At 45.0% G+C, this 23,258-nt stretch overlaps 1 protein-coding gene across 4 annotated transcripts in view; it reads left to right on the plus strand.

Annotated features, from left to right (window-relative positions):
• The window catches only part of LOC119957300 (receptor expression-enhancing protein 1-like), a 433,776-nt gene extending 423,952 nt beyond the window's left edge, over positions 1 to 9,824 (plus strand). For 3 of the 4 annotated variants that reach the window (XM_038785148.1, XM_038785146.1, XM_038785149.1), the window contains 5 exons: positions 1,243 to 1,356; positions 1,597 to 1,701; positions 3,277 to 3,430; positions 5,058 to 5,248; positions 7,318 to 9,824. In XM_038785148.1, the coding sequence (XP_038641076.1) occupies positions 1,243 to 1,356; positions 1,597 to 1,701; positions 3,277 to 3,430; positions 5,058 to 5,248; positions 7,318 to 7,386 (633 nt within the window). In that variant the 3' untranslated portion in view covers positions 7,387 to 9,824. The remainder of the gene's footprint in view (positions 1 to 1,242; positions 1,357 to 1,596; positions 1,702 to 3,276; positions 3,431 to 5,057; positions 5,249 to 7,317) is intronic. The other variant, XM_038785147.1, reaches the window with a different exon arrangement.
• Positions 9,825 to 23,258: the final 13,434 nt, after the last annotated feature.

Below are 23,258 nucleotides of genomic sequence, written 5' to 3' on the forward strand. Positions count from 1 at the left end.
CTCTCTCTCTCTCTCTCTCCCTGTCTCTCTCTCTCCTCTCTCCCTGTCTCTCTCTCTCTCTCTCTCCCTGTCTCTCTCTCTCTCTCTCTCCCTGTCTCTCTCTCTCTCTCTCTCCCTGTCTCTCTCTCTCTCTCTCTCCCTGTCTCTCTCTCTCTCTCTCCCTGTCTCTCTCTCTCTCTCTCTCCCTGTCTCTCTCTCTCTCTCTCCCTGTCTCTCTCTCTCTCTCTCCCTGTCTCTCTCTCTCCCTGTCTCTCTCTCTCTCTGTCTCTCTCTCTCTCTCTCTGTCTCTCTCTCTCTGTCGCGCTCTCTCTCCCTGTGTCTGTCTCGCGCTCTCTCTCTCTCTGTCCCTGTGTCTGTCTCGCTCTCTCTCTCTCTCTCTGTCCCTGTGTCTGTCTCGCTCTCTCTCTCTCTCTCTCTGTCCCTGTGTCTGTCTCGCTCTCCCTCTCTCTGTCCCTGTGTCTGTCGCGCTCTCTCTCTCTCTCTCTCTGTCCCTGTGTCTGTCTCGCGCTCTCTCTCTCTGTCCCTGTGTCTGTCTTGCTCTCTCTCTCTCTCTCTCTCTCTCTCTCTCTGTCTCTCTCTCTGTCTCTCTCTCTGTCTCTCTCTCTCTCTCTCTCTCTCTCTGTCTCTCTCTGGCTCTCTCTGTCCCTGTGTCTGTCTCTCTCTCTCTCTCTCTCTCTGCCTGTGTGTCTCTCTCTCTCTCTCTGCCTGTGTGTGTGTCTCTCTCTCTCTCTCTCTCTGCCTGTGTGTGTGTGTCTCTCTCTCTCTGTCTCCCTCACAGCTGTTGCCGGCAACTAGCGAGCCAAAATTCAACACATAAAAACGCCATCTCTTGTGGAACCCCTCACTTTCTCCCCCTCAGACCAAATGCCACCTTCTCCAAATGCAAGAATTCCATTAGATCCACCAACCCTGCCAAGGCTCAGAGTGGAGAAGCTGACCTCCACCCCAACAGGACCCACCTGTAAGTGATGAACAAGGCTAAGGCTAAACAATTGCCCCCGCTCCCACCTGCAACTCCGGCAAATCTGACACCCTGAAAATGGCCTCGGTCCCTGGTGCTGTGAGGCAGCAGTGTTAAGCACTGTGCAGCTGCGCCGCCCCTAGTTCATCACCTTGCAGGAAAAAAGCCTTCAGTTTTACTCCAGTGTGCTTGATAGACAGATATACTTGGGTCTGTATTGAGAGGGATTAGTATATGAAGGAATGGCTGCTTTGCATCTCATTTTCTGTTCTCCCTCTTAGGAAATTGATTGCTACATCAGTCAAGCCAAGGATCGTGGCTATGAAACCATGGTGAATTTTGGCAGGAAGGGACTAAACATGGCAGCGACTGTCGCTGTGAGTGCTGCTGCAAAGGTATTTGTCAACAGGAACTGTCCTTTCATCATAACAATGATTCTTGTGACTTTTCAACGTAATTTTCTCAAGACCATGATAACTGTGATGGAGATAGTTCATTGCATTCATGGGACTATCTCGGTAAGAATTAGTGAGCAAGATAGGACATGCCGTACTAACTTAGCTCTATAATCCTGCACAATTGTTATCTTTTGTTGCCGGACATTTGGCTAGGTTACTTTTACTTCCTATTCGCAGACGCCTGAAGAAAGGCCACCTTCAACAATTGAATGTCCTGTTAGGGAGTTCAGAAGGCACTTGAGTCAAACACATGGAGTGGAAGTTGAGTCACATGTAGGACAGGTACGGGTTACAGATTCCCTTCCTGAAAGGACTTTTTCAAAGCAGTCTGATTTAATGGCCACAAATTATTAGTGATAGAATGCGTTTCGCAGCTTATTCTGATTGAATTTGCAGTATGACCAGTATAGTGGTTTCCATTATTAATGATGTCTGTTTCTCCAAATGTTAATTCCTGGGATGGAGGGATTGTTCTCTAACAGAGATTAAATAGACTGGGCTTTTATTCTCTGGTGTTGAGAGATGAGAGGGGATCCCATTCAAACGTGAAAAATTCTTACAGGGCTAAACTGGAGGAATTAGAACAGTACAGCACAGAACAGGCCCTTCGGCCCTCAATGTTGTGCCGAGCAATGATCACCCTACTCAAGCCCACGTATCCACCCTATACCAGTAACCCAACAACCCCCATAACATTATTTTTTAGGACACTAAGGGCAATTTAGCCTGGCCAATCCACCTAACCCGCACATCTTTGGACTGTGGGAGGAAACCGGAGCACCCGGAGGAAACCCACGCACACACGGGGAGGACGTGCAGACTCCGCACAGACAGTGACCCAGCCGGGAATCGAACCTGGGACCCTGGAGCTGTGAAGCATTGATGCTAACCACCATGCTACCGTGGTGCCCACTATGTTGCAGGGCCGGGTCGGGGGTGGTTATTCTAGAATCAGGGGACAGAGGTTGGCCATTTGGGACTGAAATGAGGACGCATTTCTTCACTGAGAGGATGGTGAGCCTTTGGAATTATTGCCCGAGGGCTTTGGAGGATCAAACATTATGTTCAAGACTGAGATCAGTCGATTTCTATGTATTAAAAAAAGCATCAAGGAGGGGCGGTATCGTGGTGCACTGGTTAGCACTGCTGCCTCAGTACTGAGGACCCGGGTTCAATCCCGGCCCTGGGTCACTGTCCGTGTGGCGTTTGTACATTCTCCCCATGTCTGCGTGGGTCTCACCCCCACAACCCAAAGATGTGCAGGGTGGGTGGATTGGCCACGCTAAATTGCCCCTGAATTGGGAAAAAGAGTAATTGGGGATTCTAAATTTATTTGAAAAAATAATGGCTTGAAGGGCTGAATGGTCTATCTTTGATTCTAGTTTTTGTTATTCTTTTAAGTTTTCAACATGTTCAACACTGGCTGATTGTCTATTACCTAGGGGTTACAGATCCACCCGTTTCAATTGCGATGTACATTTAATTTGTCTCGCAGCTTTGCAACACTTAATGTTGCCTTGTTAAACAAGTTTCATAAACAGAATGTGGAAAAACAGCTTGCTGAGCAAGTTGTTTCCCTGCAGGGTGATATCAGCTATGACATGATGAATGGGGTAAAAGCATTCGGATGCTCAATGTTTGAAAAGTCATTTTTTTCTTGGTGATCTGCTAACTATTTGGATCATGGGTTAATTCCTTCAGAGGGTCATCTTGGAAATGTGACTGTCCTTTACATTACATTAAATGCGAATCACCTGTGCATTTTCCTCCATTATTTTTACTTCACTTGAAGGTACCTTGCAGTGTGAGCAGTATTTGCTTTTTCAGTGACATATCCTTGTTTTCCTGATATTGTAGAGTCAGGGAGCTATCACTGGACGCCTGCGTAGTTTCAGCATGCACGATTTAACGAGCATTTCGGGCGACGAGCCAGTACATTACAGAGACCCTCTTTATCCTGAGGAGGAGCTGAGGGGAAGGAAACCCATCTCTGCTGCACGAGTGGAGTACTGTGAGTCGATAAATTTTGTGTGCTATTGAGCAAATGTGGGAAAGTAGAACGGAATCACTTTTGAAACTGTCTGTTTCATTTACTGTCCAGAGGTGAAAAGAGTAAGAGGTTTTTCTAAAGGAATCTTCAGTTCAACAATGCATCATTTCCTGTACAGAATTCGGGGGTTTAAATTACTTGGTTTTAATATTGACTGTTTGTCCTTTTTGAAGGTATCAAATATCCATGTGAATACCTTGTTTCCTGTCTTTTCCTATATACTGTCTTCAGTCAGGTACTCATGACATTATCTGTTATACCTATATGTGGGGATGAAACCTGGACTTGCAGATTGGGAACATTATCATAATTCAATATGCCAGGGCAGCACGGTGGCACAGTGGTTAGCATTGCTGCCTACGGCGCTGAGGACCTGGGTTCGAATCCCGGCCCTGGGTCACTGTCTGTGAGGAGTTTGCACATTCTCCCCGTGTCTGCGTGGGTTTCGCCCCCACAACCCAAAGATGTGCAGGTTAGGTGGATTGGCCACTCTAAATTGCCCCTTAATTGGAAAAAATAATTGGGTACTCTAAATTTAAAAAAAAAAATAATTCAATATGCCAACATGTTCCTAGTGTCATCACTGAAGACAGGATTAATCATAATATTGTACTTAAACTTAACCATTTCACTATTCAACCCATGTCCCAAGTATTGAGAAAAGTTGAGCACAAAGCTATTTCTGTGGCATTGTGAAGTGTACATTAAAGCACCATTAGTTCTATAAATGTCATCAGAATTCCAAGTTTGAATTATTTGGTATCCTGTCAGCCTTACTTTATCAGAATCGGGTAACTTCAGCTATCTTTGGTGTTTAGGATTGGTGTACTCCAGTATCTGTAGAGGAAAAGACAAGGAAAAAATGGTCTATAGTGGTGGCCTCTACTTGGTTTGCCCCATGAGGCCCGTTGTTGGTATCTGGGTAGGGCATCTGTGTCTTGACCTGCGTTGCTGATTGAACTGGAAGAGATTTTTGTGGACCACATATTTAGTCTGTGCCCCTTGGGTAAGTCAGTGCCCACGTCGCAAATCAAAATGTTATGGTCAGCATTTAAAAGATTGTCGTCATTCTACTGTGTAATAGAGAAATGTTCCCGAGTGGCGCAAAAGAGACCCATAGCCGAATAACAATTTGAGGGTTACATTAATTATCACTGTTTAATGGCATTGGTGGAAGCATACCTCAGAGAAAACCCAAAGCAGTGAGTGCCTTGAACTGCACAGATCCAGAAGGCTGCCAGTTCAAACTTTGTTATTCATTCAGTTAGCTGACTTCAGTTGGAGCCTGACAGTCGCCCTCAGCACTCTTATTTGAAGAGAAAAAGAGCGGCTCCTATTGACTGTCCAATGGTGCCCACCAGAAAGTACTTGTATCTGAGGAAACATTGTTAGTGAAATGGTGATGGGTACAACAGATGCTGTGTGAAAAACCCAAAGGTGATGAACACATTTATTCCAGCTAAGGTCAGTACCTCCAGGCGAGGAAAGGAAAAATGCTAATTATTGTCAGTGTTGAAAGTATAATTCAGGAAGGAAACCAGTGCATATGTTCTGATTGCGTTTCTCAGTAATGTGTTTAACTTTTCAGCTCGAAGACTCCCTGTGACGACACCAAATGATCGATTCGCAGGTGAGAGTGATTCTCAGGATGAGTGCAAGTCTGATGGTGAAGTAGAATGCCAAAGAGGTTCATTGCGTCATCAGGAAGTACAAAACTTCAAACGGATCAGACGAGTCCAGAGCCACCAAGTGGCCAAGAAAAAGCTGCAGGGCAAAGAGGTAAGATTCTCTTGTCTCACTTTTTTTTTAAAAGGGCTGCGAGATTACTTAATCCACTTGTGTTAGTTTCTGTACGGGCCAAATGACTGTCCAGATCTGGACTTTCCTTGCACAGAAGATTGAGTTTCTTTCCAAATACAAAACCGTCTGCAGGGAGGCTAAATTGACATGTCCCAAGGAGTATCCTGACCCTAAAATGGAGAAATGCTAGGAAATCAGAAGCGCAAACTGACTTGGGAGTCCTTGTTCACATTTCTCTTAACGTTAACTTGCAGGTTCTGTCAGCAGTTAGGAAGGCAAATGCAGTGTTAGCATTCATGTCGAGAGGGCTAGAATACAAGACCAGGGATGTACTTCTGAGTCTGTATAAGAAAGGCTCTGGTCGGACCCTATTTGGAGTATTGTGAGCAGTTTTGGGCCCGGATCTAAGGAAGGACATGCTGGCCTTGGAAAGATCCAGAGGAGGTTCACAAGAATGATCCCTGGAATGAAGAGCTTGTCGTATGAGGAATGGTTGAGGACTCTGGATCTGCACTCGTTGGAGTTCAGAAGGATGAGGGGGAGATCTTATTGAAACTTACAGGATACTGTGAGGCCTGGATAGAGTGGGTGTGGAGAGGATGTTTCCACTTGTAGGAAAAACTAGAACCAGAGGACACCGCCTCAGATTAAAGGGACGATCCTTTAAAACAGAGATGTGGAATTTCTTCAGCCAGAGGGTGGTGAATCTGTGGAACTCTTTGCCGCAGAAGGCTGTGGAGGCCAAATCACTGAGTGTCTTCAAGACAGAGATAGATAGGTTCTTGATTAATAAGGGGACCAGGGCTTATGGGGAGAAGGCAGGAGAATGGGGATGAGAAAAATATCAGCCATGATTGAATGGTGGAGCAGGCCCGATGGGCCGAGTGGCCTAATTCTGCTTCTGTGTCTTATGGTCTTGCAGTGTTGCAAATTGCTCGAGGGGAGCAATGTCTTGAGTGAAGCACTCTGTGTTTCCATAATTCCAAATTGTTTGTGTTAGTTTTATCATCCTGTTGCCTAAAGATAGAACTGGTTACGTAAACAACTTTTTACAGTTTATAAGTAATAGTTTACAGGTTGTCCTCATCCATTTATGATGGAACTTCTCTCGTCTAATCTTCCATTTCCAGTATTTTGGACTAGGCTTAGTGTTTGTATTTGTTTGGTATAATTTCTTTTGATATCCTGATTTTGCAATTTACTGTAGGTCATGCTCGATAGCATTCTGAGTTTAAAATAATCCAAATTTTAAGTTGTAAAATGGTAATGCTGGTATGAGCTGCATCGTCAACCTGTGTTTAATCAACAGCTTTCTCTGCTTGAACTGCATTCTGCTTTTTATTGAGGCTTATTAATAAATGCATTTTATTGCAACGTATGGGTTGCAAGCAGGGTTGCTGAAGGTTAAACTTGTTGAAATTGTGATGCAGCTGGGTTTCTTTGTGTGATGCTTTGAGGGCCTCCGGTGGATGGCAGTGAGAACTGCATTCAGTTGCAGTCTGTGCTCGTGGCAAGCTGCAAACCTGGAGTTCCTTTTTCATCTGTTTGCCAGACAATCACTTTGTCACTCCAATGATGCAAAATCGTTCCACCACCACCCCTTCATTTTTGACTTCAGTCCTTCACGAAAGCAGTAACTCTCCTGACTTTGTCTCCTAGTTTAAAATTCTGTATGTGTGAACCAAGATAGTTTTGGTAGGCAATTCAGCTGGGGGACATCACTGCAAAAGCCCAGTCTTGGGGTCCTCTTGCATTCAGCAAGATTCACTGGAGGGCAACTTAGCGGGAGAATTCTGCCGAATGTTTCTTTCTTTTGGTCAGTCTGCCTTCCCCCTCCCCTGTCCAAACCTTGGGGCACAAGCCAGTTGGAATGCCTTTATTAGTTTGTTCCAAGAACCCAGCTGCTGCTTCAAATTCCTCCATCAGTATGCAGTGTTCACTGGAAGTTGTTCCCATAAGCTCCTTGGGTATGAGTGATGAGTAAATGCAGAGCATGCTATATTTTAATCAAACATAAGAAATCTAATTTACTTCTTGTCCGTTCCTAGGTTGTGATGAAATCAGTCAAAGTTAGAGCAAAAAAGAAGGTTGTGCAGTCGAATTCTGACACATTATGAACTCAAAACCAAGCATTTCGCCACTCATCAGAAGCACTGAACTCGTGGGTAAAAATCACCACTGCTGTTTTTAATCACCGGCAATTTTCAAATGGCTGAATGTTGTACTACTGGGGCAAATTTTTGTCATGTTGTTGCATGCCTCTTTTTAAAAGGTAACTGTTCTGTAGACGTCGGTGCCACAGGCTGGACCAACATTAAAGACAAAAGCTCGTCTTAAACCAAAGATTGTTGAGGCTTAGTCTGTAATGGAATTAATAGATGAGTGTGAAGAGTATCTTATGTGATTTTCCTTTTAATTAATCTGTCTCCTGTCACGGGAATGCTTGTTGTGGGTGTTTCTGAGGGAGTCTGGCACTCCCCTTTATTGTATTCCTAATATCAATGTGCCATGTTTGTAGATGGATCTCAATTTTGACATGGAGCTGAGGTCTGTTCTCTGCCTTTTACCCATGCTTTGAATTTAATCGCCATGGAGTCGCCTATTAGCACTAGAATGATTTGATGAAGTAAAGCTGCGCTGATAATGTTACGCCTTCTCACGAGCATTATTCTCGTGGATACATCACAGCCTTGAGGGATAAATGTAACATTGAAAATAGTTTTTCTTGGATAGATGTATTTATTTGAGATACAAACACCACTGTCAAAATGAAGGGCCCTTTGTCATTTTAAGTTACCTGTTTCTGCAGAAGGACATTGTGTCATATCCTTGTGTTGAAATGTATTACACTGTCAGGGGTGCAGCATCTGTGAGTTGATGCACAGAAGAGTTGAAGATGAGAGTGAAGCTTCAAGTTGCAGAGAACTCAAAGCTATTTGTAGTCCACCCACCTGGTTACTGCAAATAGCCATTCATGGAGCATATGTCAGCAGCAATTCAAAGAGAAAATGCTGACCACTTCATGTTGACATGGCCATAAAGTGTCCCAGAAAAGCTCCATTTTTAGCAGTAAGATTGCAATTTCGAGCCATCCAGTTGCTGAGTTGATACCTTATATTCACACCCCAACGACAGATGGTGGATCGGTTCAAAATCAAGGACGTGACGTGACATTTCTTGGAGTCGTTCTCTGGGATTGGAATCGTCTGGGTGGCTGTGTAGTTTCACTTTGTCACTCAAAAAACCTCAATGTTTGTATTCTTCTCTGCTCCATAGATCCTCGCTGAGGGTTCTCCCCAATTCCAAATTAAGCTCAGCACGGTGGACTGCTCGTGTGTACCTAGTCTCTTGGCAGTTGAATTCACCAGTATCCTGAGAATCTCTGCCTCAAACTATTTCACAATTTCCTTGATCTGCTGCAGCTTATTTCAGTGATGGTTGGTGCTCTTCAGTTCATCAACAATTTTGATCAGGATGATGGCATTTCTTCACACACAAATGCCCTTGAAACTGTCATGTAAACTGGAAACTTCAATTTCTGCCACATATTATTGGCGAACAGGATCATCCAGTCACTTGTCCAGTTTAAAATGACGCCAAGCCCTCTCTTTGCCAGGTTTCCATTTTAGAGCAAACTAACGTCTCCGTTCAAACCAAGTGACCTCTTCAGATCATATTGTCTTAAATAGCTACTTTTATATTCATAGACTTTGGTTACGCATTGATTTGCCACAAAACTAATGTTGCTGCAGAAATTTCAAGTCACATTTCTACTGTAGAAAGTTGCTACCGTTCTGTTCTGACAAACAGAATGGGTGCCGAAGAATGGGTTTGTAACAGAAAGGAAATGCTCCCCCATAATTTTGTTTTTGGCAGAAGCTGTTCTGTTTATCTGGACAGAAGGTCTGCATTACATTCTGACAAGTTGGACAGTTGCAACCCTTGAATGTCAAGGTTTTAAATCGGCAAAGTGATCGCTGTGGACCATGTGATAAATGAGCAGGTTCTGCAGCAGCGGGCCCCACCAAACACACCCCATCAGGCATTGAAGCTGCCAGATATGACAATTGATTTATATCGGATGAAGTGAGGACAATGACTGTTGAAGTTTGCTCTTATCACACTCTGCATGTTCCCATGGTTCCTTTCTTCTGTATTCACAATCTGTTGAAGAGAGGAACCACACAATTATATACATCATAATAAATGATGTAACTTCTGGCTTTAAATAGCTCAGGCCCATCTCAAGCATATTTGTGTTGGGCTGTCAATGCAAACTGCTTGAAGATCATTGGGGGGAAAAAAGCACAGTTCATTGCCTGATCTCAAAAATATAATCTTTCAAAGTTTATTACAGGCTAAATGGGAAGCTCCACTCAATTGAAGCACAGGAAACAAAACTGTTCACTTGAAATCCTCTTTTCCTTTTCTCTTGATCTCCACCTATCTTCTTGCTGTTAATGTATGGTGTCCATTGTTTCTTAATCCTTTACAAGTGGATCATTTTTTAAAAAGTCAATGTTGTTTTCACAATAAAGTTGTTGGATAATAGTCATTTGGTTTTCTTCATTTGTCTCATTTCATTTTGGTCATTGATGTTCACAGCAATAGCACATCAAATTTTGACAGCTTTTATTTGGGGAAATAAAGCTGCCATCCTACTCTTGTCTAGGCGAGATGTGACTCCAGAACCACCATTTTGTGGCTGACTGAAATGGCTAACCAAAATGTCGCAGAAAAATGAAAAGGATTGAAACGGGCTGGGCCATCTGGTACTAACCAAAGTTCTGGATACAAGAATAGCATTACTGTCAACGCTGCAAAATTTTCTTTATTGACAACTTGGGCCGAGTTCCAAAATCAGGAGAGCTGTTGAGCAATGGGCTGACAGAGTAAATACTCCGAATCATACCTCACAGAAAATGTTACAGATATTGTCCTCCATTGGTAGATTGATCACCAAAGGTGGTAACAAAGTAGAATACAGTGAGGATACAATTGCCCTGTGAGTTCTCAACATTGACTCCAAACACCATGAAGTCTTATAGCTTCAAGTCCAAAACAGATTGCCCTTTCCCCTCGGGTCATGAATCAGTGGGACTTGAAGTTGAACATCAATTAGAAAAAGCACCCCGAGGGTGGCAAGGGCACAATGTATTCTGGAAGGGGACTTCAATGTCCATCGCCAGTGGCTTAGTCACATCATTAGTGACTGAGCTGGCCGGGACATGAAGGACTGGGGCGGTGGCAGGTTGAGGGAACCAAGAATGAAACCCTTCTGCATCTTATCCTCACCAATCTCCCTGTTGCAGATGCATCTGTCCATAATATTGGTTGCAGTGGCCATAGTGCAGTGGTTGCAACTTTAAACTGGACAGGGGGCACCAGCAGCAGAATTGTATTAAGCACGATCCATAATCTCATGAGCTGACAAATCCCTCAGTCACTCTACCATTACCAAGAATCCAAGGGATTAACTCTGGTTCCAAGATGTGGGCAGCATGTGATGCAGTGGTTAGAACTGGACTGCGGCGCTGAGGGTCACTGTCCATGTGGAGTTCGCACATTCTCCCTGTGTCTGCGTGATTTTCACCCCCACAACCCAAAGATGTGCCGGGTAGGTGGATTGGCCACACTAAATTGCCCTTTAATTGGGGGGAAAAAATTAATTGTGTACTCTTAAATTTTTTTTGAAAACTCTGGTTCCAAGAGAAGCGCAGGGAGAAGATGCCAGGAGCAACACCAGGCACAGGTAATCATGAGGTGTCAACCAGGTAACGGTGCAACACCCGTCTACTTGCATGCCAAACAGCATGGTATCCTGTGACCATCAGAGTGAACCATCCCATAGCCAGTGAATCAAGTCAATGCTCAGCAATTCTGCTGCATCCATTTGTGAAAGAGAGACAATTAAACACGTAACTGAAGGTGGAAGTATACAAATATGCCTATCCTCGGGGGAGCTGAGCACATCAATGAAACAATAAGGCTGAAGCATATGTAACCATTCTTAGCCAGGGGTGCTGACGAGTTAATGCATCTCCACCATGCCCTAAGGTCCCCACTCTTAGTCATTTTGATTCAAGGCAATAGGCCCCGGCAACATGACTGAAGGCTTGCGTTCCAGAGCTAACCACACTCTTAGCCAAGCTTTTGCTGTACAGCTAGGACTCTGATGCATCCCATTGTGTGGAAAGTATTCCAGTCCTGGTTGGTGGCAAGCTTCTTATGATGTTGGGCTGCACTCATCCAGTCAAATGGATAGTATTCCATCACATTCTTGACTTGTACCTTGTGAATGCTGGGTAGAAGAGTTATTCACTGCAGAATGCCTACCGTCCGACCTGCTCTTGCAGCCACAGTATTTATTGGGCTAGTACAGTTCAATTTCTGGTCAATGGTAATCCCAGATTGCCAGTAATGGTGAATTCAGCAACAATAATTCTACTGAATATCAAGGGGCCATGGTTGGGGATGCTTATCGCCTTGCACTTGGACACACAATATTATTTTTTTTTTAATTTGGTCTACCCAATTCATTTTTTCCAATTAAGGAACAATTTAGCGTGGCCAATCCACCTAACCAGCACATCTTTGGGTTATGGGGGCGAAACCCACACAAACACGGGGAGAATGTGCAAACTCCACACGGACAGCTGGGATTGAACCTGGGACCTCGGCGCCATGAGACGACAGGGCTAACCCACTGCGCCACCGTGCCGCCCCTTTGGACACATAATATTAATTGCCACTTAACAGCTCATGCTTGAATGTTGTCCAGTTCTTGCTGCATATGAACACCGACTGCTTCAGTTTTGGAGTCATCAATGATGGTGCTGAACATTCGGACATCCCCACTCTGACCTTCTGATGGAGGGAAGGGCACTCATAAAACAGCTGAAGAAATTCTCAGGAACATGAGTTCTCAGGAACAATAGGTCCTACATCATTGGCCACAAATTAACATTTGTGCTCGGTACAACTCCAACCAGTGCAAAGGTCCCCCCCCCCCCCCCCCCGCAGCTAGCTGCAGCCACCGCTGATTTCCCTTGACTCCAATTGTGTGAGATCTGATCAAATGCTGCCTCAATGCTAAGGGAACTCGCACTGACTCTCACCAAATTCATTTTTATTGTCTCTGATCGGACCAAGACTAATGTGATCAGGAGATCAATGGTCGGCGGAACCGAAACTGAGCAAAAGGTTATTGCCACTTGATTGCACCGTCACAAGAAAGCGTGCCAAATCCAAACCAGCCAACTACTGCCCCACCAGTCATCTCTTGATCAGGAACAAAGTGTGGTTGACGGTGCAATCAATTGGCAAAGCCGCAATATTGGAAGGGCCCAAAACCTTTGCAGTATCTTCAGCCTTTCCTTGATATCATGTGGAGTAAATTGAATGGGCTGGGCTGAAGATTTGAGTATTGCTGAAAAAATATTTTAATGTAAGCCTTTTGTCTTGCACATGTGTTAATGAGTGCAAGAACATCAATGTAATGTAAGTGACATCAACCAATCTATACTATCACAACAGAGTGATGATTGACTGGCAAGTGGACTCTGATGGTATGGATATTCACATGGGCAATGCACCAGTTGATGGTCAATGACAGGTAACTGCCAACCAAGCCGTATGACTCCAATTACTCAAGGCATTGACTGAGGAATAACCAATGAGGAGCGGCCACCTATTTTGTTCAGCTCAAACAGGTGCAACGTGTGTCCCACCAAACAATCATTTTGCTTAAGACTGGTATCTGTGATACTTGGGATGTCAGGAGGAGGTGACAATGGATCAGACACCCAGCATTTCCAGCTGACCATTGTGCAAATGATTTAGCCTGGTCATTTGTGCAGATGCGCTGGGCTCCCCCGTCATTGAGCATTCATTCATCCAAGTATTCATGACCGGGTGTGGCAGGACAGCAGAGTTTAAACCTCATCTGGGATTTCTTAGCTCTGAGTATCGCATGCAGCTGACACTCTTTGGCACATAAGTAATCCTATGTTGTAACTTCATAAGGTTGACACATCATTTATTGCTATGTTTGGTGCTGCTCCTGGCATGTCCTGCATTCTTCATGGAATGAGAACTGATCACCGGGCATGGTGGTAATGGTAGAGTGGAGATACACCAGGCCATCAGTTTACAGATAATTCTGCTGCTCGTGGCCACAGCACCTCATGGATGCCCAATCTTGAGTTGCTCGATCTGTTCGAAATCTTTCCTATTTTGCACAGTGGTAGTGCTACGCAATGCAATGGAGGGTGTCCTCAAGGTGAAGGTGCGACTTATGTCACTCCTCCCGATTTGGGCAGATGCATCTGTGGGAGACAGATTGACGAGCATGAGGTCAAGTATGTTTTCTTGCTTACTGATCCCCTCACCACCTTCCACCGATTCCGTCTAGCACCGCTGTCACTATAGACATGGCCAGCTCAGTCAGTATTGGTGCAACAGATCAGTGGTTTACAAACTTATTTTTACCATATTTACCAACCGGCCGACCTTTGTGACACACCATTTACGCTTGCCTTTTATGCGACAGATGGGTCTCCTTGATCCTCACGATCACACTTGCTTTGTCATTTAACATTACATGTCTGTTGCAGACTTCAGCTAACGATTTAAGTTCTCACTGTAGCCTTGAAAAAAAATCAAGAGGTTTGTCCTCGAACTTACCATGCTTAGTCTTCAAATGTCTTTGAAGTTTTGAGGGTTTTAAACTTTCATTTTCCAGTACTTCCTCACATATAACCTATTTGCACCTGATTTGGATTGGCACAATTAACAAAGCCATACCTCAAATCATCTTTCTACTTCTATGTTCCTGATTTCAGTTTCTTAATGGATTGTTCACCAGAGACCCTGGAGTTCTGCATATAGCTCACACCAGCACTGCTTTGTCCTGCCATTGACTCCTGAGCAGCTCACTCCAGCAGATTCAGTTGTGAGATCCTGGACAATTTGTGTCTCAGGCCCTTGCTTCCTTATATAAAAGGATCCAACTTCCGTTCTTTCCAGTCCTTTTTGCTTGCAAAAATGGAGGAATCTCTCCTCTGTGATTTCACACCCAAAGCACAGACAGACTGGGTGCGTGACGTCAGTGTGTGTGCTGGCGATGTGACCTGTTCTCTGCAGCCGTTTCTGACTGGAAGACTATCATTTGTATTGAAAGGCCGGTTGCGGTCGATATTCTCAATTTAAAAGCTGCTTGAGGGCAGCAGGGTGGTGCAGTGGGTTAGCCCTGCTGCCTCACGGCGCCGTGGTCCCAGGTTCGATCCCGGCTCTGGGTCACTGTCTGTGTGGAGTTTGCACATTCTCATCGTGTTTACGTGTGTTTCGCCCCCACAACCCAAAGATGTGCAAGGTAGGTGGATTGGACAAGCTAAATTGCCCCTTAATTGAAAAAAAATGAATTGGGAACTCTAAATTTTTTTTTTAAATGTAAACGCCGGTTGTGGATGTTAGGCGCATCTCCTTCAATAGGAACCCTCCTGACACCGGCGGGTTGCGACCCACCCTTTAAAAAGCCTCTGTTACAGAAGACGTATGGTGCAGGACTGCTTGCTGTTGCTGTACCTGATATGTGCTCCAGTGCGGTTTGAAATAAGAAGGAAGAGATTTTGCAGGCAGTGCAAAGACAGAGACTGAACCTGATGAATTGTCACAGGACGCTGGAAGGTTTGAAACATCTTAATGTTGTGCTGTTCTTCTGTCACACACTCCATTTGAAACTACAATTATCTCACCTACTTTTGCTAAACTTGGCTTGTAACTGAATTAATAGCTTTTATTGTCACAAGTAGACGTACATTAACGCAACAATGAAGTTACTGTGAAAAGCCCCTAGTCGCCACGTTCCTGGCGCCTGTTCAGATACACGGTCAGAGAATTCAGATTGTCCAATTCACCGAACTGCACGTCTTTCGGGACTTGGGTGAGGAAACCGGAGCACCCGGAGGAAACCCATGGGGAGAACGTGCAGACTCCGCACAGACAATGACCTAAGCCAGGAATTGAACCTGGGACCCTGGTGCTGTGAAGCCACAGTGCTAACCATTGTGCTACCATGCTGCCCCTTCAAACTTACAAGTCGCGCGCACCCGCTACCCACTCCCTATCCACCCCCCACCCCCTCGGGTGCAGGTTAATATATAAGAGCCAGCTCAATTGGGATATCATGGGCGGGTCTCTCTGTTTCTGCGGCTAAGTGCCGGCTCGAACGGAGAATCCGCGGGAGGTTTACACGGAGAAAATGGCACAAGCCCCTCGCCAGGTCCTGTGTCGGTGATGGGTTAGCACTGGCGCCAACCCAAGCTCCCGAAAATGGCTGGGTCCCGGGCTGTGCATGCACACAAATGACGACCTGCAGCAGTCGTTCTGTACAACATGGCGCCGGCCGTGCGGGAACCCAACCTGCCATCTGCAACCCCTGCCCTCGCAGAAGCTCCCCAGGCCAGTGGCGCTGGACGGAGTCTGCAGCCGCCACGCCGGCTTCTCGATTTGTGTGAGGGCACGTATCCCACGCCGTCGGGAACTCAGCCCTTCAGGGGCGGAGCATCGCGAATGGGCCGGCCAATGAGGCGCCAACGACAATGCGACTGCACATGTCACGCTGACACTAATTTGGAGGGGGCGCCTGCCCTGATTCCGGCATCCGAATCAATTCTCCGCCCAATCACCGATTACGATTTTGCTGTCTGGGAACGGAGAATCCGGCCCATTTCTCCCTGATGAGTCCTGAGGGTGGGAGAGATGGCTGATACTTTTATGCAGCAACTGAGCCATGCTGCATTGTGGGATGAAACACTGAGTTGCCCTGGAGAAGTAAAATGAAGTGAGGATGTTTTCCTTTAGTACCGGGGCTCCCGATACTCTGGACGTTTGAGTGGATCCTGGACAATTGCATGAGTAGAACCTGGAATCACCAACCAGCTATGATATACATAAGTATTTTTATACGCTCAAATTACTTTTCACATTGGTTACCTGTCTTCCTCCCCACTCTTTCTCACTGAAAAGGTTTGACTCGTGTCTTGCATGTCTCCAAGGGACCAGTTGCTCTTTGGTATCTCTTCCAAGTTTCTTTACAGGAAGCGAAGCAGTCCACATTACTTGAGCAAGTCGAGGATCGCAGTTGGCTCTGGTACTGGTTGCGTCATATGTACACACAAACTTCGCAACAAGCGTTATCAAGGTTGTTTATTCCTCTGTGCTTCAGGGTCAGTTTGGAAAGTTGGAGCAACTTGTCGGGTCACTGCACAAATCTGGAATTGGAGGTGGTTGTGCATTGGGTTGTATTTTATCCCTTGATCCATAGGTGGAGCTCAAGAGTGCTTCAAGTGGTCACCTCATTTCCTGTGCTTTCTGCCTGCCCTTTTTAATTATTGAATGACCTTAACGATTAGCAAAATACGTAAGCATTTTAAATATGAGCATTTTTGTTAATGAATTAGTTATCTATGAACTGATTTTATTATATCCTCGTACATTCGTTTAAAACCAGTTTCACTTGTAGGAGTTTCTACTCACTTGTTTTTGATAGTTTTATGATTGGTTCAGTGCTGAGTGACCAGCTACCCAAGAGCCAAGATAATCAACTCATTACTGGACATTTTTTTTCAATTGCATGCATATGTTAGCAGTGGTTTACTTATTTTCAATTTAATGCTCCTGGTCACCTTTTCAAGGTGATTAATGCTGTCTCGGAATAAAGACAGTCCAGATGCTGAAAATCTGAGACAAAAAAAGGCTGAAAATCAGGCACCATCATGAAGGAGAAGAGTTAATGTTTCAGGTTGGTACTGTTGCAGCAAAACTTGGGTTGCTGAGTGTTTCCAGCATGTTTTGTTTTTTATGCCTCAAGTGCCAGCCTTGGCTGACTGGGTAGCACTTTTGCCTCAGAGTTGGACCATTGTACGTTCAAGGAATGCTGCAGAGACTTGAGTATATCATGTAAGTACATTCTATAGTGTAGTAACGGAAGTGCTGCACTGTCTGAGACAACGGGCGAGAATCTGTGCGAGCTGGTTAGATCGCGGGAGCAGCCTAAACCTGGAACTTCTCTAGGCAGCAAGTGGTTTGCGATCTAACCAGATTGCTCCCGTTGGTGGATTCCAGAACTTGCCTAGACGGGGTGAGAAACCAATAATCACGAATCGGGAGATGGTTGCCTTATCTAACGGCCTCCTGGGATCTCACCAGCGAGAGTTCCCACGAGCGACTATTAGTACTGGTCCACACAAACGAAGACCAGGCTGAACAGTACTGGAGGGTCTCCTAGGCGGGTGGAAGCCCCTGAGTGGGCAGGGACAGGGCACGGTGGCATTCACTTCCCCACCTGGACACCATGGCACTGCTCGTCTGGCACCTTGGCACTGCCAGGTTGACAGGAGCACTACCAGGGTGGCAGTGCACAGGTGCCAGGGTGGCACTGCCATGGCTAAGGGCCTGAGAGAGCAATGCCCATGAAAGGAGTGGCGATGGAGGGTGGTGGGGTGGGATGAAAGCGGTATGAAGGGGCCTCTGGAAGGTTGGTGGGGATTCACGGAAAGGAGGAGGGGCCCCAAAAGGCTGTGATGCAGCCTGAAAAGCGGGGGGGAGGCCTCAGCGACCCTATAGCAGGGTGTCCTCACTTGGAGGGGATGGGGTAGTGCCCATGTGTGGCAGGTGACATTGCCCATGGTTGGAGGGGCGGTGGAGAGAACTCACACGTTCACTTAGAAATCAGGGCACCCTTTCAAAATGGTGGCCCTATCTGTGAGTAACTAGCCTGGCCTGCGAGTTCAACTCCCCAGAAATGAAAATAATTTTGTGTGAGCTCGCCCGGAGAGAAACTCGCAAGGGCCCAAAATGTGACTAAGTGCCATTGGACAGTGGTCAGGAGCTCTAGGAAAACCTCGCTCACTACAGCACTTAGAACTTGTCCTGTTAAATCGCCCCCACCATCTTTCAGATGAGACATTAAATCAAAGCCCTGACTGTCCCATCAGTTGGATGGATAAGATCCCACAGTCCGAAAAAGAGCAGGAGATGTGTCCCTAGTGTTGTGTCTTGCATACTTTGCTTATTGCAGATGTGCAGCAGGGTAGCATGGTGGTTAGCATAAATGCTTCACAGCTCCAGGGTCCCAGGTTCGATTCCCGGCTGGGTCACTGTCTGTGTGGAGTCTGCACGTCCTCCCCCTGTGTGCGTGGGTTTCCTCCGGGTGCTCCGGTTTCCTCCCACAGTCCAAAGATGTGCGGGTTAGGTGGATTGGCCATGCTAAATTGCCCGTAGTGTCCTAATAAATGTAAGGTTAAGGGGGGGGGGGGGGCTGTTGGGTTACGGGTATGGGGTGGATATGTGGGTTTGAGTAGGGTGATCATGGCTCGGCACAACATTGAGGGCCGAAGGGCCTGTTCTGTGCTGTACTGTTCTATGTTCTATGTTCTAACACATTTTCAAAATGTTTTATTTTCTGCTGAAAAGATAGTGAGGCTTCGTAACTGAAGAAATCATACAGGCTCATAACATTAACTCTGTTTCTCTCTCTCCACAGATGCTGCCAGACCTGCTGAGTTTTCCCAGCATTTTCTGTTTTAACTCTTATGTCGGTTGTAGCTGCTATTTACTTTGTTCTTCAACCATTTGGCAAGTATGTTCAGCAGTTAAAACCAGAGTCTCAGTCCATTGTAATAACGTGCTCCTGTGTTCCAAAGATGCGGTGGTGTGGATGGTGTGTGGGTGATGAAATTAGTATCAGGTTGCAGAGGGTTCTCGGGTTTGTTCTCATCGCATTACCACAAAACTTGGGTAAGTGAAAGCTGTGGGAGTTGTTGGAAACTAAGAAGCGAAAAATATCCAGAGCGAGAGAGCAAATAAATGGCAAAAAAACGACATCTTATCGCATTTGCTCTCACCCCGAATCATACTTCAAAAATAATCTGCAGGTCTCATGTCAAATTGATACCTGAATGGTAAATTTGAGGGGTGACAAGCCATTTTCGAGTTAAATGCAGCAATTTCAAGCAACCTTGTAAGAAGTGATATTTGGAATGCACCAGGAGTGGATCATTGTTCCATGAAAGGCTGTGTTACAAGACTCTTTGTTCAAATGCTGGCTCAGGTTGAAGTGATGGTTCAGGTTTCAAGTTCACTGGAGACAAAGTATGTCACTGATTCCTTGCATGTTATTCGTTCTTTTATAAGCTCTGGAAATGTTTTTTAAAGCCACAAGTGAAAGTATTTGGAATATTTTAGTGAATGAGTGGTTTGCAGATTGTATCCGGACACCTTATTATAACTGCTGCTGCTTTGTGCGTTTGGACTTCCATCCAGTGTCTAAACAACCTTGTGGGGAAAAACAGCTGGGTTGGGATTCAGTGCTCTTTACTGCCTCTTGTTGATAGTTGCGTGCAGCATTGTTAACCATGCAGCCTTTTGAATGAGGCATTAAACTGAGGTCTGCTTGCCCTCTTGGGTGCACTTTACAGATTCTTGGTGCTATTTGAAAGAAGGAGAGGTGTCCTGACCAACATGCCTTTAACTAATGCCATGAAAACCGTTCAGCTGGTCCCGATCACATCAGTGTTTGTGGGAGCCTGCTGTGTGCAATATGGCTTCCATGTTTCCCACATTACTGCAGTGACTACACTTCAGCACAAACAGTCTGGGACATGCTGAGGTCACAGCAGGTAACAGATGGTGTGTTGATTGTTTCAGAAAATAATCTTTTGCCTCCTATTACCCTCATATTATTGGTTGTTTAATGCATCTCTGCCCCCAAAGACAAGCTTGTTGCTTTGACAAGTCACTGACTCCCCCCTTGCCAACAATGCACCACGGGATAACTGAAATTTATTGTTGGATGTGGACGTCGCTGACACAGCCAGAATGTGTTGTCCATCGCTAGTTGCCATTGAACTGAATGGCTTGCTGGACCATTTCAGAGGGGGCAGTTAAAAGTCAACCACATTGCTGTGGATCTGGAGTCATTTGTGGACCAGACCAGGTAAGAATAGCAGATTTCTTTCTTTAAAGAACATTAGTGAACCAAATAGGTTTTTATGACAATCAGTGATTTTTCCAGCCCCTTGCATGACCTCAGAACCTGCCAAAGTCCCTATCAGATAATAAAGCTTTTCTTGGGAGTGGAGTCTCTGATGACATGTAGCGAACTCAGAGCAATTTATGAGCCTGCTCTGCCATTCATTAATATCAGGGCTTATCTGATATGAATCTCAACACATTTCCGCAACCCCCCCCCCAAAAAACTTTCACCCTCTTGGTTGAAAAACCTTCACCTCCTCAGTTAACAAGAATCTATCTTGCTCTGCCTTAAAATATTCAAAGACTCTGCTTCCACCACCTTTCTCAACTCCAGCAGATACAAACCTAGTCTGTCCAACCTTTCCATATGAGCCAACCCTCCCATTCCAGTCAATCAACCTTTTCTGAACTGCTTTCAATGTATTTATGTCTTTCCTGAAATAAGGATACCAAAACTGTACACAGTACTCAACTGTGACCTCCGCAATATCCTGTATAACTGAAGCGCATTTTTCCACTTTTTTATTTCATTCCCTCAGCTTTCATAATTACTTGGTACACCTACACGTTCACCTTTCGCGATTCATGCACTAGAACACCCAGATCCCTCTGCATCTCAAAACTCGAGAATCTCTCACCATTGAGATGATATGCTTGTTTTTACTCTTTCTGCCAATTTCATGTTTTCCCAACATTATACTTTGTTTGCCAAATCTTTTCCCACTCACTAAACCTATCAATATCCCTTTTTCACTTCCTATGCTTGGCATGTATTGGATAAAGGGGATTTGGTGGATGTACTGGACTTAGATTTTCACAGCTTACGTTCCTATCTATCTTTGTGTAATCGTCAAATTTAGCAACTAAAACCTTTGGTCCTTTCATCCAAATCATTGATGTGTAGATTGTAAATTTTTTTGTGTGTAAATTATAAATAGTTAAGACCTCAGTCACTTGTTACATCTTACCAACCTTGTCTACTTTTCATTTCCTGGTAGTTAATCTTCAATCCATGCCAATATGTTACCCTCTACACCATGAGCTTTTATTTTCAACAATAACCTTTGTCGTGGCATGATATCAAATGCCTCTTGAAAATCCAAGTCCAGGACATCCACCAAATCCCCTTTATCCAATACACGCCAAGTATAGGTTTGTTATGCTACAGATATCGCATTTCTTCCCAAAAAAGGAGGACAGATATTCATCAGAGCCTGAAATGATTGAGCAAACTTCTACAGATGTGCGATAGAGAGCATCCTATCCGGCTGCATCACAGCCTGGTATGGCAACTGCTCGGCCCAAGATCGCAAGAAACTCCAGAGTGTGGGGAACCCAGCCCAATGCATCACACAAGCTTGCCATCCTCTCATTGATTCTGTCTGCACCTCCCGCTGCCTCAGGAAGGCAGACAGCGTTGTCAGAGACCCCTCCCACCCAGGCATTGCCTTCTTCCATCCATCAGGCAGAAGGTACAGACGCCTGATGACTCGCACATCCAGACATAGGAACAGCTTCTTCCCCACAGCTACTAGACTCCTCAACGACTACCCCCCCCCCACCCCCCCCAACTGATCTGCTCCCTGTAAGAACACTATTCACAACGCCTTATGCTGCTCTTGCTCATGTATTTGCTTTGTTTGGCCCATGTTCCGCACTGTAACCAATCACTGTCGATGTACCATTTGTCAATATTCTCTGTTGATTATTCTTTTCTCTACTATCTACGTACTGTGTACGTTCCCTCGGTCACAGAAAAGACTTTTCACTGTACTTCAGTGCATGTGACAATAAATCAAATCAAATCAAAATCAAATCAGTTAAAAGTCAGCTTCCTGCCTTGGGGCTATGCGTGGCTACAGATGCCTGACTTAACTTGTTTTAAACCAGTTGACTCACCTGAACTGTGGCGTTAAAAGGACAGGTTCGGTGAGCATCGAAGTATCATCTGTCACATCCAGATTGGAATGCCATTTGGAAGCATGACTGCTTCGATTTCCTAAGCTCCAAAGATAGACAGAAGCTGCTGTCTCTCCATAAGCAAATAGTGGTCATGAGCTTTGATTTAGTCCTGTTCCTGTTATTTGCTCAAACAGAAGTTATTTTTATGCTTTTTCTTCCTTTGTTACCTAAAGTGGCTCACTTTTGCATTGGATTTTGATTTCATAGGTGCTGGTCGCCTTCAGGTACTTTGTGCTTTGCGTGTGTGCAGAAAGCAAATATAAACAGCCTTTTTGACCATGAGCAGCATCGCAACTGAGACAGATCCATCTTCTCTCAGTGCCTGTCGATACATGCATTTTCAAGCAATGGATTACAACCAGAAGTAGAAAGTCTGTCTGTGCTGCACCCTTTGAGCCAACAGTGGAGCTGTGCAAATAATGCTGGAAGGACAGGTAGGCCGTGAAGGACAATGTGCTAAGAGACGAGGATGTTGGTTTCCAAGCTCATTCCCGATTCTTGTCTTGCATCCAAAACACACAATCCTGACCAAACTGTGACCGTGTTCACACTGTGATCTGAGATAGCATTCCCCAGGTGAACAATGAGCCTTTATGAACCGCTGACATGTATATTACCAAGAAAATGTGTTTCCCTGTGAATTTCACTTCTGTGATAACGATGGGAAATCACATATGCTCACGCACCAGTTTTTATTAAGAGATGGGAAAAATAATAAATGAATGAATGAGCTGATTGTGTAAAGCCATGGAATACAAGATTTCTCCTCCAGTACTGTTTAAACAGTTCCAAAAAATAATAGTCATTCCCTTAGCCTTGGATTATATCTAAAGAGCGCCAGATAGTCAAATTACTCAATCCACCATATTGCTTCTATCATCCATCTCAATATGTCCATGCTGGTCATTTGCAAATTGCTGTATCTGGGAGCTTACTGTGTATAAATTGGCTGCAGTGTTTCATACATTCCAACACTGACTACACTTCAAAA

Source organism: Scyliorhinus canicula, chromosome 26 (assembly GCF_902713615.1).
Source record: "Scyliorhinus canicula chromosome 26, sScyCan1.1, whole genome shotgun sequence".
Lineage (NCBI taxonomy): Eukaryota > Metazoa > Chordata > Chondrichthyes > Carcharhiniformes > Scyliorhinidae > Scyliorhinus > Scyliorhinus canicula.